Source organism: Sphaerodactylus townsendi, linkage group LG09 (assembly GCF_021028975.2).
Source record: "Sphaerodactylus townsendi isolate TG3544 linkage group LG09, MPM_Stown_v2.3, whole genome shotgun sequence".
NCBI classification, from domain to species: domain Eukaryota; kingdom Metazoa; phylum Chordata; class Lepidosauria; order Squamata; family Sphaerodactylidae; genus Sphaerodactylus; species Sphaerodactylus townsendi.
In genome coordinates, this window is record NC_059433.1 from 22,564,942 (window position 1) to 22,587,612 (window position 22,671).

The 22,671-nt window shown below is 43.1% G+C and overlaps 2 protein-coding genes across 4 annotated transcripts in view; both read left to right on the forward strand.

Annotated features, from left to right (window-relative positions):
- Positions 1-564: 564 nt before the first annotated feature.
- Positions 565-13,256, forward strand: BLOC1S5 (biogenesis of lysosomal organelles complex 1 subunit 5). Of its 3 annotated transcripts, XR_007245517.1 has the most exons (6): positions 565-715; positions 2,387-2,469; positions 5,523-5,652; positions 6,741-6,799; positions 11,429-12,112; positions 12,145-13,256. XR_007245517.1 is itself a non-coding variant. In XM_048508320.1 (5 exons), the coding sequence occupies exons 1-5, from the start codon at positions 595-597 to the stop codon at positions 11,603-11,605; spliced, it is 570 nt and encodes a 189-aa protein (XP_048364277.1). In that variant the 5' UTR covers positions 565-594; the 3' UTR covers positions 11,606-13,256. The 3 variants fall into 3 exon arrangements, 2 of the variants coding, with proteins under 2 accessions (XP_048364277.1, XP_048364278.1); XM_048508320.1 differs by having other exon boundaries at positions 11,429-13,256; XM_048508321.1 differs by having other exon boundaries at positions 11,435-13,256.
- Positions 13,257-22,289: 9,033 nt separating this feature from the next.
- Positions 22,290-22,671, forward strand: part of TXNDC5 (thioredoxin domain containing 5) — a 12,194-nt gene continuing 11,812 nt past the window's right edge. Inside the window, exon 1 of the mRNA XM_048508519.1 lies at positions 22,290-22,334. Coding sequence (XP_048364476.1) covers positions 22,290-22,334 — 45 coding nt within the window. The remainder of the gene's footprint in view (positions 22,335-22,671) is intronic.

Sequence of the window (22,671 nt, forward strand, 5' to 3'; positions counted from 1 at the left end):
TACAGATAATAAGCCTCTGTAAACAGGTTTCCAACTGTCTAAACACGTTGATAAACCATTGTCATCTATATATGCTATATCTTCAAACGTTGATAAGGTTGTGGGGTTCTCAGGTCTCTGGATTACTGGAGGTGAGCATTATTTTCCCAGTCTTGTAACGCCATTAGATTGATACACGGATAACTACAACACTCTGTAGTCCGTTTTGGGACTGCACCAGAAAGACGAACTAGGAATGAAGCAAATAAACATTAATAAATACAAATAAACACTTGTAAAAAATAAACTCCTTCTGCAAGGGCGTTAATTTTTTTTCAATTCTAACGTTAATCAAAGGACAGATCAGATCGTCGGAAAAACGCATCTGCAGCTCATAGTTTTCTTAAGTGCACGCTTGATTCCTTGACGCGCATCACCCCTTGCAAAACAACCCCGGGATTTCCCAACTAGGCTTTGATTGGTTAACGTCACAGAAAACCCCGCCCATGAGGCGGGCACGAACACAACGAAAGCTCGCTCTGTTACGCATGCGCTGTACTCGCTACACTTTTTCCTCCTCTGGGTGTCGCGCATGCGTGATTGCATCGGGGAAACATGAGTGGTGGCAGTTCCGTAACGGTGTCCCCGCGTAAAGGTGAGGAGTTCCCGGTTTCTGGCGGAGGCAATAAGAAACGGGACTCGTTGGGATCAGCGGCGGGTCACCCGATTGTGAAAGGTAAGAAGTCCTACACTTTATGGTCCGCCTCCTCTTTTGGCAGGTTAGGCATGACTTCTGAGCTGCAAACCTCACTGCAAACCGTGGGGCTTATGAAGATGCATAGCGTTGCTGCATGGTGGCTGCTCCTCTGGAATTATTGATTTTAGTGCATATCCTGTAGCAAAGCATTGGACTGGAGGTGTATTAAGCCTATTAGAGAGACAGCATGGAGTAGTGGTTAAGGTATCGGATTAGGATTTTGGAAACCCTGATTCGAACCCCCACTCATGCCGTGGAGACTTCCTGGTTGACCTTGGGCCTCTCTCAGTCCTGACCCTGGCTAGCATTTGGATGGAGATCTCCAAGGAATATTAGGAAGGTGATACTAAGGCAGGCAGTGGCAGACCACACCTCAAAACCCGATGGGGTCACCATCAATTAGGTGTGACCTGGCAGCGAAACAATTGCTAAGCCTTAAGAATATACTCGGGTGGTGGGCTTGTTAGTGGCTGTTGCTTAAAACAGCAAATGCAAAACCCAATTGGAAGGCCTAAGTAGTCAGTTCTTTATTCTTCTTTTTTCTTACATCAGGGATGGAAAAGGTTGCAGCAAATTCTGATGGAGACATTCAATGTCCGCATGGGCCAAAAACAGTGGTGTGAAAACGGTGTAAATCCTTTTGCACCGTTTTAAACCATTCTGCACTGATTTCACACCACTGTTTTTGGCCCATGCAGAATCCACTTGAGAGACGACCAGAAAAGTGGGAAAGGAACACAAATGCACAATGATGCCATGGGGAAGCTGGAAGAAGTCCCACTTGGAAACACCAGTGAATCTGGCGCAAATGATCTGTGTGGAAATGGCTCAAGAAGGCTTTCTAGAACAAAAAAAAATATTTTTTATGTTACTATTTGTAAATAATGTTCTTGTGGGACCCTCAATGTGAACAAATTTAGCATGGCATAATATCACCATGGAAACATCAAATATTTAAAATACTGCAAGACTCTCAAGTGTTTCTGTTGTATCAGATTACTAATGGCAATCCTACTGCAACATACAGCCAACAACCACACACAACTGTTGGTAGAAAGTGCCACCAAGTCACAGCTGACCTATATGGCAACTGCATAGGGTTGTCAAGGCAAGAGATGAACGGAGATGGTTTGCCATTGCTTGCTTCTGGATAACAACCCTGGACTTCCTTGGCAGTTTGCCCATCTAAGTACTAACCAGGTCTGACCCTACATAGCTTCTCAGGTGCTTGATCCAGGTCAAGGCTTTCTCTCTTATATAATCACTAATACTGGGACACAAATGTTTAAAAAGTGCTTCTAATAAAACTGTTTCTTCAAAATAATCTATCTCCAGACCTCATTCTGCCCTCTGTTACTTTAGTAATTCTACTTGTGCAGGTAGCTAGAGGAAAGCACCTGAGACTTCCTGAAATGGCAGTTGGGTTCATAGAAGATAACTCTTTATAAAGCAAAAAACCTGCTCAATTTAAAGGCATTTATTGCCATTCCTCTGTTGGAAGAGGCGGGGAAAGAAAATGACAGGGGAAATGTGGAAGAACAGAATAGAATGATAAGGAGAGTTGTTGCATTTGGTGACTCAACATGATTTCATGCAGGCCAAAATAAGTCAGGAACATTTTTAAAATAACCATCATTTGCTTTCTTACAGATGTTGGAGAAATATATTCTCGGCTTTTGGATCACAGGCCAGTTATACAAGGAGAAATCCGTTACTTTGTTAAAGAATTTGAAGTAAGCTTTGGTATTTTACATTTTAAAATAAGATACAGTGGAAGGGGGGGGGTAGATGTAGTTTTGAGTCCAGAAGTTTTGGGAATATTTGTAAGTGTTGCATTTTTAAAAAGTTAAGTAGTGGTAACAAGGAATGTGTAGTATAATCCTCAGCACACATCAGAATTGCTGGTGCTTGGGAAACGAACTTGGGATCATAAATGGCTGTTTGGAAGACCTCCATCGTCAGTGTCAGCTAAGTTAAGAAAAAAATTCCTTGAAGCTATTATTTATATAGATAGTTTGTTCGGTTAATCCATCTATAAAATCTTCTCAATGCTAGAGTTGCCATAATAGCATAGGTACATACTTCCATATGTGGTGGAGCTGCAAAAAAAATATGGGGGGAAGGATGATGTATGATAAGATTAACAAAATTTTCACGCTAAATTTAATACTTGATGCAAACATGGCTTTGTTAAATCTTTTTACAGAAGAAAATAAGAACTGGACACATAGATCACTAATAAATTATGTTTTAATAATGGTAAGGGCTGCTGTATGTCGGTACAATAAAATTACAGTTGATATGCGTTGTGAGCGTTTGTGGAATAAACTGTTTGAAAAACTATCACATAAAATTATATTGCTTTTAAAAGTCAAGTGAAGTCAAATTAATTTTAGGTTGTTTGGAATCATCTGTATTTTTTGCCAGCCAATGTTTAGCAATTCTTCATTGTCCATTTAATACTCAGAACTTTTGGGAAGATGGGATTCAAAAACAGTGCAGGCATGACTGATAAAACTGCAGAAACATCTTGTTAAAATTAAAATAAAATATATAACAACCATTGTAAACATTTAATTTGTTCCCTTTAAATTTTTTTTGCTTTTTTTGCCTTTGTTTATGTTTTGTTAATGTATGGATGTGCATACTTGTTGAATAATTATTAACATTTTTTAATCAAAAAAATTGCTGGCAGTAGTCTCCAAGGCAATTTTTTTTAGTTTTGCTGCTTTTGGGTTTGGAAACACGCTTCTTCAAACATTTGATGTTCATATTGGAAGAGCAGACCTTCAGAAACAGTGGAATAAGAACTGAATAGTCTTCATAGCTTTTGCATGTTTGAGCACTTATGTTTTATAGTCATTTGTGGGCTTCATGTGTAACCACAAACACTAGAAATGCAAGTTCTAAAATACGAAAAATCAGATTATTCAGCTTCTTGCCCCATCTGTGTGCTTTACCTTGTATCATTCTTTGATCTGCTGTTGTTTCTAATCAAATAAATTGGTGTTGCACTGTGCGGAATTCTTTACTCCAAGCTTTAATGTAGGGTTGGGACATCTGTGTTGTCACCATAGCCACGAGTAAGAAAGAATCTGTGTTGGTGGAGCAAAATGATAAGTCCAAAATCATTTTCAAAGCTGTTGTGGCAAGGGTCCACAAAATGCACTGATGGGGAGGTTATCAACCATATTGGGTACACACACTGTTATTTATTTGGAATAATTAAGCCTGTGATGTTTGAAGTGTCTAAAATATGTCCTGAAAATATTTAAATTGGCTATCTAGGCAGAATTGTCCACTTAAAAGGAGCAGCAGTGGCATAGTGGTTAAGAGCAGGTGTACTCTAATCTGGAGGAACTGGGTTTGATTCCCCGCTCTGCCGTCTGAGCTGTGGAGGTTTGTCTGGGGAATTCAGATTAGCCTGTACATTCCAACACACACCAGCTGGGTGACCTTGGGCTAGTCACAGTTCTTCGGAGCTCTCTCAGGCCCACCTGCCTCACAGGGTGTTTGTTGTGAGGAGGGAAGGGAAAGGAGTTTGTAAGCTCCTTTGAGTCTCCTATAGGAGAGAAAGGAGGGATATAAATCCAACTCTTCTTCTTCTAAAAGACCTGAATAGCTCCAGGCTAGTCTAATTTTGTCAGATCTGACACTAAGCAGGGCCAGTCAACCCTGGTTAGTGTTTGAATGGGCAACCTCCAAGAAATACCAGGGTCATGACATGGAGGCAAGCAGTGGCAAACCACCTCTGAAGGTGTCCTGCCTTGAAAACCCTCTGTGATCACCATAAGTCATCTTGACGGAATAAAAAACAAACAAATCAAAATTGTTTCTTTAAAATGTTAAACACGCCTACTTCACTACAAAAACTTCCAGTATAGCTTCCACAAGATGGCAGCATAACTGTAGGAAATTCAACAGCTGGATGAAGAGTTGGTGGGATCTGGTCGGTGTAACTCTCAGTCTCATATTGGTTTTCCTTCCACTTCAGTTGTTGTAATGATCAAGATGCCACCAAAATGTTAAGGGTTTTAAACGTGTGTGTGTTTTTTTTAATTGAACATAGCAGAAGTTATCTAGTGAGGATGGAACAGAGCTGCTTCAGGACACTTTTGAAACTCTCTCACGAGAGTAAATGTTTAGGGACTGTGATCTATGCTGTTCTACATATCTTATTGTAGATGACATCCTATTATGTGATTTTTACAACACTTAATGTGTCCTGCTCATCCTTCTGTTACGCTTCAGTTCTTTCTGGGTGGTACCAGACTTCTGTAAGCTTATCAAATGGCCCATTGTGTTAATTGTATCGAGTCACGATGTGTAATCCACCTAGTCTTTGTGAGAAAGGGAACTGTCGTGATGTAAATAAATAAACTCAAGTCAGTGAGCAAGATTTGTGGTTTAGAAGAGAAGAAGAGTTTGGATTTATATCCCCCCTTTCTCTCCTGCAGGAGACTCAAGGGGGCTTACAATCTCCTTGCCCTTCCCCCCTCACAATAAACACCCTGTGAGGTAGGTGGGGTTGAGAGAGCTCCGAGAAGCTGTGACTAGCCCAAGGTCACCCAGCTGGCGTGTGTGGGAGTGTACAGGCTAATCTGAATTCCCCAGATAAGCCTCCACAGCTCAGGTGGCAGAGCTGGGAATCAAACCCGGTTCCTCCAGATTAAATTGCACCTGCTCTTAACCTCCTATGCCACTGCTGCACTGGGGAGATTGGATATTATTTGAATGTCAGCAACTGATGTAGACTTAGACTTTTTATTGTTAACTGCTTCAATAGGAAAAACGTGACTTCCGAGAAGTCAGGGTCCTTGAAAACCTGAAGAACACAGTTTTTGAAGCAAGTGATCAAACTGTGCCAAAGTGTGAACAAGTCCTTCGTGACAGTCTAAGCGAAGCGCTCAGGAGATGTAAGCCAAACATTATCTGTTTTCTTCAGTGCTTTTTGCCCTTGAAGCTCTTTGGGGGGTTTTCAGGCTAAAACAGCTCCATGATCCATGTAAAACTAGCTGAGTAACTTTTCGTGGCGGGTCACCCGTAGCTTGTGAAAAATAAATGAAATAAAATCTGGGGAGAGTGTGCACGCTGAACACTGTGCTGCAATGTAAAATGCCCCATAAATATATTCACACGTTTTATTTACGCACACTCACAAAGCTGCCTTACACCATTGGTCTGCCAAGGTCATCCCTGGATATTGTGACCAGTAGAGGCTCTCTGGGATCACAGGTCTTTCATTACTTCCTGTCTGATCCTTTTAACTGGAGGTACCAGAAGGTTTCTCCATGTAAGCAGATGCACAGCAATCACCCTGCCCCATTTAATTTTGTTTTAAATCTTTATATCTGGCCTTTACATTTCAAGAGTATACTACTATTTCTGTTCTGCATTGGTATGTAGTACTCTGCATTAGTAACGGACTCTTCCTAGAAGATGCAATGATTATATTTCAGTCCTACTACTCAGATAATTTTTTTCTCCCCAAGTGGCTCAAGTTGAAAGTCAGCACACAGTGCATGTGGCAGCTGTGTTCCGTCAATAAAAAAATAACACACAGGCCATTCCTTCAGATTTAAACAAGACACACAAAGGAAAGGGGATAAAGGAAAAAGGCTGGAAAGATCAGATGCCAGAATAAAGAAGCAAAGTGTTAACAGTGTCATGCAAAATGTGATTATGTGAATTAGTGGAATATACATGATTTATGCAGGTTGCAAAATTTCATTTTTCTTGATTCAAAATTTGGATTACGCTGGTGCAGTTTCTTGATGTAAACTTTGGATTACATTGGTGCAGTTTGTTGTGTATTTTCCACGGCCCATCTGCCATGTTACTTAAGGCACAAGACTAATTCCAGTGGAGAAAGGCAGGGTACAAATTTTGCAAGTAAATAATTCAATGATAACAGAGGACAAAGTGCTGTAGCGTTGTGCTTTTCATACAGATGTCTTCGGGGCCAAAAATAGCCAATGAAGCAATTGTGATCTTTGTGTTCCAGTGCAGGCAGGCAATGAGATGGTCATCAGGCTCCAGCAGAGAGAGCAGGAAGAAAAACAGGTAAGGTTTCATATAACTTATTTGTAAATTAGCTGAAGTTGTGTTTCTCCTGCAAGCTGTCTTTAAGCTCTTTTATGTGATCTTGCTTTTCGACACGGTACACCTCCAAAGTAATAGCCCTTTGTCTCCTGCCTGCCTTTCCTGTGCAGTTTATGCTTTCTTCCCTGCCCCGCCCTTGTGCCGACAGATGATTTTGCCATAGTAAATAAGGTTTATAAAAAATCTCTAGCCTTGAATCTCCACATGACATTCGGATGGTATGGTCCGTGCATCTGACAAGCAAGTCAAGTAACAACTTTGAGGTCAGAGGTCTTGTAGTGCTGTGCTCTGAGGCTAGTGGAAGATTTCTGCCTACAAACCATTTTGTGATTTGTAAATGTAAGCAGCATACTGATTTGATCTCTTCTGCCCTGACACACAAGGCAGTACCAGTCTCTCGTTTACCTTGGGTAACCCCACCGATAAAGTTATGTCCTTGCATGGCAATGAGAATGTTCTCTGAAACCCACAGACTCTTTTGCAATGAGTCCATATGTTACTGCAGAATCCATCAGCGAACAAGAATTCAGAGGCACTACATCCTCCGCAATAACTTCAGCAGCTGCAGAAAGGAGTTACCATTAGTGGGTCTTTTAGCATTTCAAAAAGTAATGGAGTTACCAGATCCACCTTCCTTGTGTGTGGAAACTTTTTCATTGACATTTCCTTCACAGCTAGAGAAAAAGGGAAAGAGATGGTTAAAGAAATTAAAATCCCGCTTTCTATGGAACAAAAAATACCCAACAGAATGGAAATGTAAATCTTTCCCGGTTAGCCGAAAATACGGGACATGCTATGAATACAGCTTATTGAAATGGAAGTGTTTCATACTTGAGGATGTTATTTAATGAAAGACCATATTATAAGAACATGTGACTCACTGGAATCTCTCACAAGGCTACACACTGCTTGTTTGCCATGCAGACGCTCTAAAACCTCAGAATTAGGAAAAACTGTGCAAGAAGTTAATTCTCCACGTTAGCCCTGCTATGGGTAGGCAACCTGTTCAGGCCTGTCGTCTGCAAAAGAGATGTATGGCAAGTAGTTTGCAACTATATCTGATGCTCTTATTTCTGTGTGAGTGCAGTAAAATGTCTCACTGAACGTATCCACGTGGCAGCAGAATACAGTTGGGCCCAATGTAGTGGCCATATTTCTGAGGTCTAGCTGTGGGTAGGCAATTGGGACTGTGCTTTAGGTATACATACATTCACCTTGCTTATCACGTATTTTTCCCGCTTTCTCATTTAAGGATTACATGTTTAATGCTGGATTAGCATGTCTGATCTTTGTTGTGTTGAATATTATCTCCACTAAAGTCTTGATTTCTAATGATTTGGCTTTGGCTCTTTTTGCTACTCTGGATAATTTCCCATTGATTGATTGATTGATTGATTGATTGATTGATTGATTGATTGATTGATTGATTGATTGATTGATTGATTGATTTTTTCCAATTTATTTATCTCTTGGTGCTGGTCTTGGATCCATGAATGAAAACTGGAATATGGTAGTAGGATTATACGATGAATTGGTGGACGCTTTCCCAAATATGAAAGTTATTTTAGCAGGCAGCTTTAACACTAGAATTGGAAGCAATAGCGAAACTATATTGGCTACCTGGTTGGGCTTTAATGTTGACACTTTATTTCCCTTAATATACTCAAGATCATTGAAGGACACCAATATTAATAGGGCAGTTTGAGGCTCTATGAAAGTTCTAGACAAAGGGGGACATATTAAATAGGTGTAGGGAAATTGATCAAAGGGATACTTTTACTGGTTTTTTGGGGGTGGTCCAAAAAACTAAATGTTATTGACTATTTTTGGTAGCTTTTGATATTCAAGACATTATGAGTGGGGATCATTTACCTGCTTCTCGTATTCTGATACTACCAGTGGAGGGTCACCTTCTCTTAAAATGAGCAAGGGCAATTGTTGTTATTCCCCCCCCCCCCGCCCCCCCGCAATAGAAGGGAACATTAGTAGTATGTTACATTCAACAGAAATTGGATTTATTGAAGATGAATTCTTCAGAGTGTTTTCGGCTAAGTCTTCCGTTGAGTTGTTATGTGATCGGATTACTCTACTTGAGCCTTTTTGCTTATGCCCATATAAATACAGAAATATGTTTGAGCTACTGGCAAAATAAATCTGATGTGATTATGAATGCAAAATTATGCAAAGAAGGATTCAACAATTGCATGCTGGCAGGGGATGATGGGAACTGTAGTCCATAACATCTGGAGGGCCGTGAGTTTGACACCTGTGTACTGTAGGAGGAGGCAAAAACCTCCCAGCTGCCTTGCCTTGGAGAGAAATTCCTTCGGATTTCAAATGCCAAACAAACGAGATTTATACATTTAGTCTTCCCAAGAGAGATCTTCTTGGCTGTACCCCTAAACTGCACCATGATACTATATATATTATTATATGGGGAAATAGGGTGGTTGTTTTTCTTTTGTGGAAACCTGATCTTTGCATAAAGGACAACTTTTTGTACTGTCCTCAAATCCAGGATGTTAACAAAGTTAGTATTGGCTTCGGTGCTTCTGCGTTGAGTATCCGCTGCAAACTATCTATGAATCTCTTCACCGAGTAGTGTCTTTTTGTGCAGCTGCACGGCTTAGTTGGAAAGGGTTGCTGGGTTGTTGTTTTTTTTAAAAAAGGAATCCGCTTTAGTTTACTTAAAATATTTCCCTTCCAACCCCTGCACCTTCCCGGGAATGCCAAAAATTAATAATTTTAATTGATGGCTTTCCTAAGTTTCTGTGCGTCACGGGGCTGTTCTTTACTGCTCGAACAAGACAGTTCTGTCCTGGCTACACTGCATGCTTCTAAGGTTTACCTATGATGGAGACTCGACAAGTACTCTATACAAGGCTCTTGTGAGTCAGAGCCCCTTTTTAAAAGCGAGCGTATCAAGGTTAGCAGCAACGGTGCTGGTTCTTCTCATCTATTGATGCAGGACCCGGGAGATGATTGAGTAGAGAAGGCAGCGCTTATTCACCCTTCAAGCTAAATACTGTTGTGCTGCCAGACCGGAGCAAATCCAAGCACTTAGTGGATCCACCTGGTTATTTAATTTGTATTTTTATATTAAGCATTCAATGGGATTATTCAACAGAGGAGGGATGGTTGGTTTCCTAAAATTTACCCCGCATTTACTCCCTGCTTTCTGAAATCAACAAAGGCAGTTAACAGAAAAAGCTGTAGAAAAACATATTTTCCCTGACTCCAGTATAAACTGAAGATCAATTAAAACAGTGCCCACCCCTCAGTTTACTTGCAGCAGAAGTAGAAGGACATGAATGTTGTGTATGTTGAGCCAGCCAAAAACTTAGCTTGAGCCAGTCAAATACATTTGACGTTTTGTTGCTTGACCTTCTGAAAATGGCTGAAATCAGGCAGAAGAAGAAGAGTTTGGATTTATATCCCCCCTTTCTCTCCTGCAAGAGACTCAAAGGCGCTTACAATCTCCTTTCCCTTCCCCCCTCATAACAAACACCCTTTGAGGTGGGTGGGGCTGAGAGAGCTCCTAAAAGCTGTGACTAGCCCAAGGTCACCCAGCTGGCGTGTGTTTGAGTGCACAAGCTAATCTGGTTCCCCAGATAAGCCTCCACAGTTCATGCGGCAGAGTGGGTAATCAAACCCGGTTCCTCCAGATTAGAATGCACCTGCTCTTGACCACTATGCCAGTGCTGCTTCTGGGTTGTTGGAAGCTACAGACAGTGGGAAAATAGAGATGGTTGTTCCCAGGGCTCTGAAACTTCCCCAAATTACCACTATAGGCCGAGGTGAGCCTCACACAGAGCAAATCAGTGTTGAGAAGCAGTGAGAGGACAGCTGGTTGCAGGCTAAGCTCTGTTCCCTGAAAGCAGCGTTTCCTCACTTTTCTCTCGGCGAATCTTCCTAGAGCCACGTATTCTACTGGTAAAAACATTTTCCTTTATTATGCTAGACCCGCAGCTGCACCAGTTCTTTTCCCTGTGGTGTGTTCCAGAATGCACTGGGTACAAGCTGTGTTTTAATCCAGGCGATTGATTTCCTGGTTTTGTCATTGGAAAATCACTTGTGCTTTAGAGAGGTACTGATTTCTTGCCATGACCTTCATGGCGCTGAACTTTCAAAGTTTTGTGCTGAGGCTGTCTCCAAGTGAACTTGCTTTAAAATAAGTGCACAAGTGTATGGTTCCAAGCGGCAGTCTGTGGAGTATGAACGTGTGCCTAAACAGAAGCTACGTGATTTTTCATTACTTTTGGCATCTGCCATCCTTTTCCAGCTTCTCTGTATTTTCAAGCAGAAAACTATGACAAATTCCCTCCTTTAAATTGGCACGATTTGTTTTGTATGCTTCTTCTGGTGCATTGCAATAGGGGAGAGATTAAAGCAGTGTGGAAGAGAACCACTCTGGGGCAAATAGACCTTTAGAAGGTGGTTTTCCTTGGCTGTAAAGTCTGAGCGTCAACTTCTTAAGTGAAATCCGGTTTCTTTTTCATCTTTTGCAAGGGGGGGAGGTTAACTGCAGACTCATCATTCTAAACCACCTGTAGCAGTCTAGACATGATGCCACTTCTTTTCTCTTGTCAGTTGCAGATCGAAAAGCTAATGGCTGGTGAGAAACAACGTATAGCCCAGTGGGATGAATTTCTGAAGGACCAGCACAGCCTAAGGGCGGTTCTGGATGAAGAGCACACCAAAGCGATGGAGCGCCTTAAAGAACAGTATGCGATCATGGAGAAGGACCTGACCAAGCACACTCTTTAAGCGTTCTCGTGTTTCCCTTTTGTAGTTTCATTATTCGCCTGGTTACAACATGTCCTCCATCACAGAATTGCCAGCACAAAGTCTCTGTTCAGACAACACAGCAGCAATAGCAAAAACTTAGGAAAAAAAAATCAGTGATCACCGAAAATGATTTGTGAAAATCTTAGTAACACTAAATTCTTTCTTCTCAGCTTTTTAAAACTTCAGATGTTTGTGGTACCAGTATTCTTCCCTATCAAACAAGTCTAGTTTGACTTCATCCACTTAAATTACCCACCTTTTCAGTATGTCTGATTTTTCATGCAATCGTAATGAATTCTGGGTCTTAAAAGCACAGACTGTTGGGGAATGGGCATAAATTTGGGTCGGGTGATAGGATAAGCTTTTGTGAGAAGATGTGAAAAGTGGATTGTGGAAATTTAGCTGTAAAAAACTCAGGATGGCACAGAGTGGTGGAAGTAAATAGTCTTGGGTCAATACTTTCATTATTTATGATTGATTACCAAGGTTGATTACCATTATTTATGGTTGATTACCAGGTTGATTACCAAGAGAGCCAGGTCTTTTGGAGGAAACAGTGTTCCTGTCACCACTTGTTGCTGTGCAGAAAAGAGCAAAGTATTTTTTAAAACGCCAATTCTTTTTGTCATGTGTTTTTGGGTAGCCGACGGTACAAGAAGCGTCTGCCATATTGAGAAGTCCACCTGAAGTGGGAGTAAGCTCAGCCTGGTTAGCGGGATAACTTCTGTCTTCTTGTGAACACTGCTAGGGAGAATGTTTTGAGATGAAGGACTTTCACACCCATCCGGGAGGGTGGAGAGGGCGAATATGCTGCTGTGGTCCAATGGATTTGCCCTCCCTGAGGTACTTGCCGTGGCGGAGGGGCAGATCTGCGGGCAGGCAGCCACGTGGCCCTCTATGGCGGGGGAATGCAGGGCTGAATGCCGCATCAGTGTCCCTGTGCCACCACTGCCAGAATATCAAGGGTGGTCCAGGGGAGGGGCCAACGCTAGTCATCTTCCACTCAGTTGTTACCCTGTTACACCAGCAGCTGGGACCTTTTTGGCAGCATAAATCCTTTAAGCCCAGTGGCAGCAAAGCTTTTTTCTGTTCTTCACCACCCCACACTGCCAGCGAGCACCCTTGGGAAAGGCTGCATGGCTGCGGTGTCACATCCAGGTGCCCGGTTCTTTGGCTGCGGCTGCCCGTGTATTATCGTCTTCTTGCAATGAGATTGTATTACGGAATATGAACAGCTCTTACGTTCATTGCAATAACTTGTATTAAATATTAACATAATGGGTAGTATGCATTGTGGAGGTTGACCAGCTCCTATCTTCATTGCAATAAACTTGTATTAGATATTAACATGATGGATAGTAAGCTTCTTGGTTAGCCTTACCTGAACTTCAACTTAAAAGCAAAGCATCAGGATTGAATTTGGGGCAAACTGAACAGCGGCACAAGAAAATCGAGTGTTTTAACTGTGGAACTTTCTGTAAAATCGGAACACGTAAGACAAAATGGCTCATTATCTGTGTTGCAAATGGGCTAACAATGGCTCCCTGTGTGAGGGTATGGCTTGGTGTCAAGGCTCCGTCCCGGCAGCCTGTTGATAATGTGATTAAAGCAAGCAGAGGAGATGGAATAAGTATTTGTGATTTCTTTCAATACCACTGAACTCCTGCCAAGTTGCTCCATCCACTACCGTAAGGCTGACAGCTTCATCAATCATCATCAGGTACCTGGGCTGAAAAGAGCACTTGCCAGCACAGAGGCATGCTGGAATGTTGCTAATTCTCTCGTGGATTCCGGAGGGGGGGAAAAGATGGCTTTAAAACATTTCACAGACAGAAGGGGGGGAAGAGAACCTCTAATGAAAGTTTTAACAGCATATGGTGACACAACCATCTTGTTAAAAATGGGAAATGTATTCCCACAATGCTAAGAGTATACTAAATAGATCAAATTAATTGCATGCTGAGGATTGGTGGTATTGTTAAAGAAACGTAAGGAGACTGACTTCTTCGTTCTAATGCAGGCCTGGGCATTATACGGCCCGCGGGCCACATCCGGCCCACCGGATGACCCTGACTGGCCCCCCTGCCTCGCTGGGGAGCGAGGCGTCTTTGAAAGCCCCGCAGAAGCCTTGGCTGCCGGCTTCTGCGGGGCTTTCAAAAGCACCAGTCAATGAAAAAAGTAGGTCAAGGGACTTAAGTCTCCCCACTTGCTTGATTGTCACAGTGGACAACTATGCAGGTAGGTTAAGCCTGTGATTCTTTGTGCCAAATAGTGTTGTATGCAGAACTGTTGCCACTGATTCCAAGTTGATCTGTGCACCTGTCTGTCACTTATCAGCCCCTATTATGCAGAATTGAGTTCAGCCTTTTGGCCCGGCCCTCCACAATATTTTCTGTTTCTTATGCGGCCCCATGGAAAAAATAATTGCCCACCTCTGTTCTAATGTATACTCGGGGACTCAACCTCCAGCATAACTTCCGAGTGATTTTTTAGTTCTGCATGCATAAAATCATGTAATTTTGATTCTTTTAGTGATATACGCCAAGAGTAGATGCCAACACCTGTAAACTAGATCCAGTCTACAGACCTCACATTGAGTGTTCCCAATTTAGGTATAAATGGAAATAAATCTCAAATGACCGTTTCAGAGATGGGTCCAAGGGGGGACGAGCAAGATTTGCTGGGCAGATCCTGTTCTTCTGCCCACTCATTAACCAGCTCATCTGCTTACAGCACTGCTGCCAACATCTGCCTAGTTTGTTGAGGAGAGTAACCATTCCAGCTCCTCCTCCTTGCGTGGCTCTTCTGTGGTGGGCCCCCCTTCTCTGCGGCCTGCCTGGTCAACTCAGGTGGTAACTCTTGCATCCTCTTCCTCCACCAATTTCCCATCCACAAGGAAATTATCTTATATAGTCTGTGCGATTTAAGACAACACTCCTCTTGGAGGGGGGGATTAACTCCCCTCTATTTTTTAAACTTCATTTTTCCTCAAGGAGGGGTCGCAGATCTGCAGAAGAACACCTCCTGTCTGAACCTGGTGCCATTCTCTGGGTTTTTCTGTCAGCATGAAGGCCAGGTTTCAAATTAGGTATCTTGATAAATGCTACTAGAACATGGCCATACAACCCAGAAAACCCACAACACCCTAGTGATTCTGGCCGTGAAAGCCTTTGACAATACATTAATACTTCTGCTGTGCATATTTTTTAGTAAACAGCCCTTCAGGGGTGGAGCGGTATATTTGAATAATAAAGAAATAATTTGAATAATAAAGAAATCAATAATAAATTTGTGCATCTGAATGGAAATATGTATTAGAAATTCCTTCCTGCCTGTCTTGAAAAATTGGTACTAGAAAGCTGCTCATACAATGGATACCAAACAGCATAAATATTACTGATAAATGTCAAATTCTAGTTGAAAACTTCACCATCCAAGCCAACATCCAGAACATTGTTGTATGCTACTTTCCCCAGGAGTTGCTGCAACTCTACTGTATAAATTGTTCCCATGATATACTGCTCGCATCAATAGGTTGCTCTGGTCAAGACAGAGGTCAGTAACATTACCTTTATTCATTTATACATCACCTTTCTCCCCAGTGGGGGGACCAAAAGCAGTTTCCTTCTCCATGTTCTCTTCACAGCCAGCTGGTGAGAAAGGTTAGTGTGTGTGTTTGACACAAGCAAGCTTCTGTGGCAGAGTGGGGGCCCAAGCCACAGTCTCCCAGATCCTACTTTAGAGGCTTTCCCCACTACAGAAGGGAGCTACAGTCGACTCGGTTCCCTTCAGTGGAGGGCAATTCCAGGCTGTCCCCACAGCAACTGAGTTGGCCCCCTGGAACCGAGCTAAGTGGGCGGGATCATCTTGGTGCCTGTTTCGCTCCTCGATCGTGATTGGCGCTTATGTTACGGTGGGAAATGGGAGCGTTCTTCTTTTTTTACAGTTTTTAGAGTTACATGCGTTTTGTGCCCGCCACGACTCTCCCGTTCTGCGCATGCCACAAAAGCGGCTCATGATTGGTTGAACAGGTGAGGTGTCGTTTCGATGCTTCCCCACTTCGAAGCGGTATCGACCTTGTTCCGGCAGAAAAGTGTAGTTCATAACTGCGACAAGGATGTCACAGTTCTGGGGCGGGGGGGGGGGGGACTGAGACAAAACAATGTTGAGCTCAGTGGCAGTGGGGATTCACTGAGGCAAACCTAGGTAGAAACCAGTTCAACTCTGTCAGTGGGGAAAGCCCCAATTTGACACTCTAACCTGGATGCCTATTAAAGGTTCTGACTCTGACACTCTAATCACTACACAAACTGCCATTAATGTGTGAAATGCTCCTTTATCTGTACAGTGGAATGTTAAGATAATAAGAATATGTGCAAGTACACTCTCAGCCCTACTTATGCTGTTTTTTTTAATAGAATCATGTTCTTTGTATTAGACAATTGTTGAAGACAACTTGGTGCACCGACCAGTGCTCAGTTACAATTCATACATTATCGCCATGCCTCTACTCAGCTAAATGAACTAGGGCAAACTTTTCTCACCGATCTTGAATCTGAAATGTACTATTTCATTGTTTTATATTCGAAAGGATTTTTTTTTTCCATTTAGTGCTTCCCCAACAGTATATTCAAAAAGAAGTAAAGTTAGAAAGGAAGCATGTGATTAATCTCTTAGTAAATGGGGATGGGGGGTGGGGGGGTATTTCGCATTTCTGGACATAATATGACTGGATTGTTGCCTGCAGGGGTCAGTATTAGCATTTAAGATACTATCTCGCTGTGAAGGGACCTTCGCTGCCATTACACCCTGCTCTTCACAGCCCAGTCTTCAAACAGTACTTAGAAGCAAGTTCCATTGACTTCAGTGGAGACTCAATTTCCTTTTTAAGAAAAGCATTCTTCATAGCCATAAAAGATAAAACAAAGTTAGTCTTGAATTGCCTTAAACATTTCTAGCCCCAGAAGAAAGGGAATCATGGAAGCAAAACTGAAAATAAAATGTTTGTTTTTGTGATTCTACTGTCTACTATCAAAATGAGAAACATTGCTCTTTGCTTGTTCTGAGGGGGATGCACCCAATAAAGATAATCACTGTCCTGTCTCCTTGGCCAGAATAAGGTGTTAGAATTCTGAACTGTGTGGCTCAAGTGTGCTAGTGATATGGAGGGGTTTATAACTTTGATAATGTCGCCCAATTAAAATGTTGAGAGAGGGCTTGAGCACACGAGTTGTCCTTGTCTTCTGGTAAAGGGGGAGGGCGGTATACAAATCTAATAAACCATAATTACAGAATAAAATTGCACGCTCCCGACACTTTTCAAATTTCATACAGCATCAAGGATCCTCTTAAAGTGGGTAACTGATTAGTGTTAACTTGATAGTAAAGATTAAGGATTCCTGGGGCATTTTCGAAGGCTTTCACGGCCAGATTCAACTGGTTGTTGTGGGTTTTCCAGGGTGTGTGGCCGTGGTCTGGTAGATCTTGTTCCTAACATTTTTGCCTGCATCTGTGCCAGTATCTTCAGAGGTGTATCACAGAGAGAAGTGTGTTACACACATGTAACACACTTCTCTCTGTGATACACCTCTGAAGATGCCAGCCACAGATGCAGGCGAAACGTTAGCAACAAGATCTACCAGACCACGCCCACACAGCCCGGAAAACCCACAACAACTGATTCCTGAGGCGTTTTCTTAATTCAGGTACATGTCCTACACCAAGGCACTTTCAGAGTTGCTTGAAAAGAGGAACCATCTGAGCTTACTTGGACCTGGAAAGCATTCTCATTGCCAGTGTGTTCCCACAACAGTAGCAAGGGAAGGTTTGCTTTATGCCTTCATTCCTAAGCTGGAGTACAGGTACTCAGACATGTTTTTCGCACATCACCTACAGAGTGTATCATGAGAATGAAATTTCCTATAAACTGGTTTCTAGTTTCCATTTAATAAATGAGCTGTCATTTTGTGACCTGAAGAAGGAAATGTGTTCATTACTGAATGTGCTGAATAAACACTCCTCTCTTCCTCCATCTTTACTTTGGGAGAGATTTTTTTCTCCCTAGTGCTTTATATAGTAGAGTTTGCAAGTGGCTGTAGTTTGCTCAAACAAGGAAATCAAACGGGTAGCTATAGTTTGGGCTATAGGGTGAGCTGTATCCACATGTTCACCCGTTTGGGGGAAAGCAACATGCATGGGACTAGAAAAATATTTTCTGGAAATTTTGAAGCTATGATGGGCAATTAAAATTCTTATCAAATGTATTTTAATGTATTGTCGAAGGCTTTCACAGCCGGAATCACTTGGGTGCTGTGTGGTTTCCGGGCTGTATGGCCGTGTTCTAGCAGCATTCTCTCCTGACGTTTCGCCTGCATCTGTGGCTGGCATCTTCAGAGGATCTAAATCCTCTGATCCTCTGAAGATGCCAGCCACAGATGCAGGCGAAACGTCAGGAGAGAATGCTGCTAGAACACGGCCATACAGCCCGGAAACCACACAGCACCCAAATGTATTTTACTTTGTTACCAAGTTAAAATTAATATTTTAACAGCATATTTTAACAGCATAACGTTGTTTTGTCACATGTATGGAGTTTAAAGCATAAGAGTCTTAGTTTTCTACAAGCAAAATTACAAATATGCCCAATATTTGAGGGGGGGGGGGCCAAACTGTTGCACACTTCTCTACCTTACTGTATGGGTCCATGCTTGTATTTTTTTTCACAATTGAACTTCCCTATCATGGTTGATTAGCACAATCTGGAAATGCTGACTGTGCAGTACATTGATGGAAGGATTTCAGAAATCTGATAGATATGTGTGTCTGAGGAGATTGAGAATGCTTCTGCCTTACTGGGCAGCCTGGTTGCAGGCACAAAAAGGGTTAGCCAACAGGTGCTTTGTTGCCATTGAGTCTCAGCCAGTGGTAAGATCCAAAAATTTTAGTAACAGGTTCCCATGGTGGTGGGATTCAAACTGTGGCGTAGCGCCAATGAAGCTGAGCGGGGCACGCCGGGGGCGTGGCCGGGCATTCTGGGGGTGGGGCATTCCTGGGCGGGTCTGTGGCAAGGACTCAGCCACTGCGCCGGTCCTTGGGCGGGAAACGAATGCACGCAGGTGCAGGCTGCCACGCACGCTGGTGCACCTCCTGCTAGACTGCTTCAAGTTCTGCATGCTACTGCTGAGGAGCGGAGGAGGTGCATAACTAAGGCAAAAATCATGTGGCAAAATCACCAATTAGTAACCCCCTCTTGGCACACATAAATAATTAGTAACCTACTCTCGGGAACCTGTGAGAACCTGCTGGATCCCACCTCTGGTCTCGGCCAATGTGCAGCAACCCCAGAAGGTTTTCAAGGCAAGAGAGGTGGTTTGCCATTGCCTGCCTCTTCATAGTGACCCTAGACTTCCTTGGTGATCTTCCAGCTAAATACTAACCAGGGTTGACCCTGCTTAGTTTCTGAGTTCTAAGGAGGTCTGAGATCTGAGGAGGCTGTCCAGGTAAGGAACCACTGGTCTTGCCCCCAGCCAAATTATTTTTGGGGTGCAGCCAACATTTTGGACTTTTAGTGGGCAAGCACCTTTATCCTTAGCCAACCAGTGCCACGACAGGCTAGGACAATGGTGGTGAACCTTTGGCACTCCAGATGTTTTGGACTACAATTCCCATCAGCCCCTGCTAGCATGGCCAATTGGCCATGCTGGCAAGGGCTGATGGGAATTGTAGTCCATAACATCTGGAGTGCCAAAGGTTCGCCACCACGGGGCTAGGAGGATAGCTACTCCACCTCAAGACCTCTTGAAAAGGAGGCAACATTCACAAGACTCTGGGACTGCCAAGGAAGTGGACATAGCAGCACTGCCTTCCATTAAGAGCACAGACGTGAGCCAATGAGGAGATACTCAGACTCTCTTGCTAATGGCAATCAAATAAGGTCAGGAGGAGAGTAGACAGGAGATCTCAGTTTCCTTCAACCACCGCTTTTGTCTGACTCACACCTATCAAGACATAAGAAAGGAAATTGCAGCAGGGTGTCAAATCCTGACCCATGCCTTGTGCTATGTATGTATGTATGACAGGTTATACTGAGGTAATTCTGGCACAGAGAGGAGTTACACTGTGGACTACATCCCCAATGATTGATTTTTTCATGTTTGTATGGGAGGGAGCTATGACAAATTGGCTTCAACCCCACAAAGATGGGGGTTGGGGTTGATTTCCCATGAATCATTGACATGCTACACATCATGCACGTAGGTAAGGGGGGAGTTCTCGGGTTTGAACCCCTCCCCCATTCATGTCCGAAGCTCCGCCCACCCGTTTGTGGGTTTTTAAAACGTTTTAGTGCTTTTTCGGTTTTTGGCCTGCAGGGGGCGCATTGTTTGGGCTAGCAGCACCAAACTTTCAGGGATTGTTTGGGGGACTCTCCTGATGATACTACCCGGTTTTGGTGAGGTTTGGTTCAGGGGGTCCAAAGTTATGGACTCCCAAAGGGGGTGCCCCCATCCTCCATTGTTTCCAATGGGAACTAATAAAAGATGGGGACTACACCTTTGAGGGTCCATAACTTTGGACTCCCTGAACCAAACTTCACCAAACCTGGGATGCATTATCAGGAGAGACTCCTAAAGATACCCTGAAAGTTTGGTGCTTCTAGATTAACCATTGCACCCCTGACAGCAGGCACCCCCCAAATTTCCCCAGATTCTCCTTTTAAATCCACCCCCTTCAACATGGATTTAAAGGGAGAATCTGAGGTCCTCAGTTTAGAAGAAGAAGAAGAGTTTGAATTTATATCCCTCCTTTCTCTCCTGTAGGAGACTCAAAGGGGCTTACAATCTACTTGCCCTTGCTCCCTCACAACAAACACCCTATGAGATAGGTGGGGCTGAGAGCTCCGAAAAGCTGTGACTAGCTCAAAGTCACCCAGCTGGCATGTGTGGGAGTGCACAGGCTAATCTGAATTCCCCAGATAAGTCTCCACAGCTCAAGTGGCAGAGCAGGGAATCAAACCTGGTTCCTCCAGATTAGAATGCACCTGCTCTTAACCACTTCGCCACATTGAAAATGATGCTGTTTCAGGGTGGGGGATAATCCACCCCCAAACAGCATCACTTTCAATGTTGTTTAACTAGAGACCCCAGATTCTCCCTTTAAGGTGGATCTAGTTTAAACACCATTGAAAGTGATGCTGTTTGGGGGTGGATTCCTGCATCATAGCAGCTGCCCCGGGAGGGGGGGGTGCAAAACTCAGATTTTGCACCAGGCTCCATTTTTCCTCCATGCCTCAGCCCAGAGGGGAGGGCAGGGCAGGGGAGTCTGCCATCCCCGACCTCGGAGAGCTGCTTTTATAAGCGCTAGGCCAGGGGTGGGGCTTGGGGAGGCGTGGCCATGCCCTGGGGCGGGTGGGGGTGTGGCCCCCCGAACCCCCGCCCCATAAAAAATCTATACCTACGTCCCTGCTACACATTCAATAAGAGGAAGCTGAACTGTAAAAACGTTGATATTAATCTTTATTAAAAAGTGTTTCTTTTGACCTATCAGTTATAAGGTGAAAATATTATTACAATAGTTTGTGTCTGGTAATTATTGGTACTCAGGGTATCTTGGAAGGCAACATAAGAGGAAAAAAGGTCTAATATGTCCTGAACACACTTTCTGGTCATAGCTATTACATCATATAAATGATCTTAGTTCCACATCATAATAGGTTTTGTTGTAGAATGGGTTTTCCTCCCTTAAAACACAATGTTGCTTACATTCCCTCTAAAGAACATGCTCAGACATATGAACAATTTGTCTGGGACCAAAGTCTCATCTACAAAAAAATGTGATTCAGTTCCAGAGACTTAAAACGGTGTGTTTTTGTTGTGTTTGTTTCTTTTAGAAATGCATATATGTGCCTTGTTAAAAATGCACACCTACACACTGCTGCCCCCCTCTAAAAACAATACAATACTCACATCATTTCCTGAAAACATGCAGAGTTGGAAAGCAATTATCTACTTACCGAGCAAGCTAAAACAACAGTTCCTGATATTCTTCTGAAATATTTCAACTTCCCAAGAATCCGGAAAAAATAGTTCCATGAGATTGAGCTATGAGTATGACATGTTGGCTTCCTTCACTTGGAATTTGACACCTCCAGGTCATAAATTACTGCATTTTTGGCACTGGTTCATGAGGACCAGTGAGGAGATGCAAAGGAAGGTGGGGCAAGGGGGCTGTTGATGGCACAGGATTTTCCTTCAGTGCAGGGACAATGAATGGCTTGTGTGCATCTCTTCCTTACAATGACAGGCTCATATTCACTTGTCATGGTCTTTTAGCAGTAATCATCCAAACTGTCAGTAAGAGAAACAGGAATCGCATAGTGAGCACGGGAGAGAGATAATCTGTCTTCCATTTTATTTCAATCAAATACAATTAGCCAACTAAGCTGCAAAGATATGAAACCATCTTATATTGACTTGGGTCTATCAAGGCCAGCGTTGTACGCTCTGGTGGCTGTTTTCCAAGGTCTCAGGTAGAATCCGTCACGCCACGCCACCTAGTAGATTATCCTTTCAACAGGAGATGGGAACTTCTGCATGCAACCTCTGCATAGCTCAGCCCCTAGTATATGATGTGGGATTGTGGTGATTTATAGAATGTGATACTAGCCATGACCAGAAAGAGCCTCTGGGGCAATGAAACCTTTTGCCTACATGTGAGCGAAAAAAACACTCTCTGTTCTTTCCTTTCTCACATTTTGTTTGGTGAACTTCAAAGAAAACACAATACATCCCAGTGACCACATTTACATGTTCAAGAAGTCATAAGTCACTGGTCATCAGCATGGTGTAGTCAGTGGTGGGATCCAAAATTTTTAGTAACAGGTTCCCATGGTGGTGGGATTCAAACAGTGGGGTAGCGCCAATGGGGCAGGGCGGGGCATTCCGGGGGTGTGGCCAGGCATTCCGGGGGCGGGGCATTAATAATTTCTCTGTTACTGTAAAAAACTCTTACTGTAAAAAAAAGTTCCTAATTTCCAGCTGGTATTTTTC

Coding starts and splice junctions, on each gene's coding strand:
- BLOC1S5 (XM_048508320.1), top strand. CDS start 595: ATGAGTGGTGGCAGTTCCGTAACGGTGTCCCCGCGTAAAGGTGAGGAG. Junction 716..2,386: donor GGGTCACCCGATTGTGAAAG/GTAAGAAGTCCT, acceptor GCTTTCTTACAG/ATGTTGGAGAAATATATTCT. Junction 2,470..5,522: donor ACTTTGTTAAAGAATTTGAA/GTAAGCTTTGGT, acceptor CTGCTTCAATAG/GAAAAACGTGACTTCCGAGA.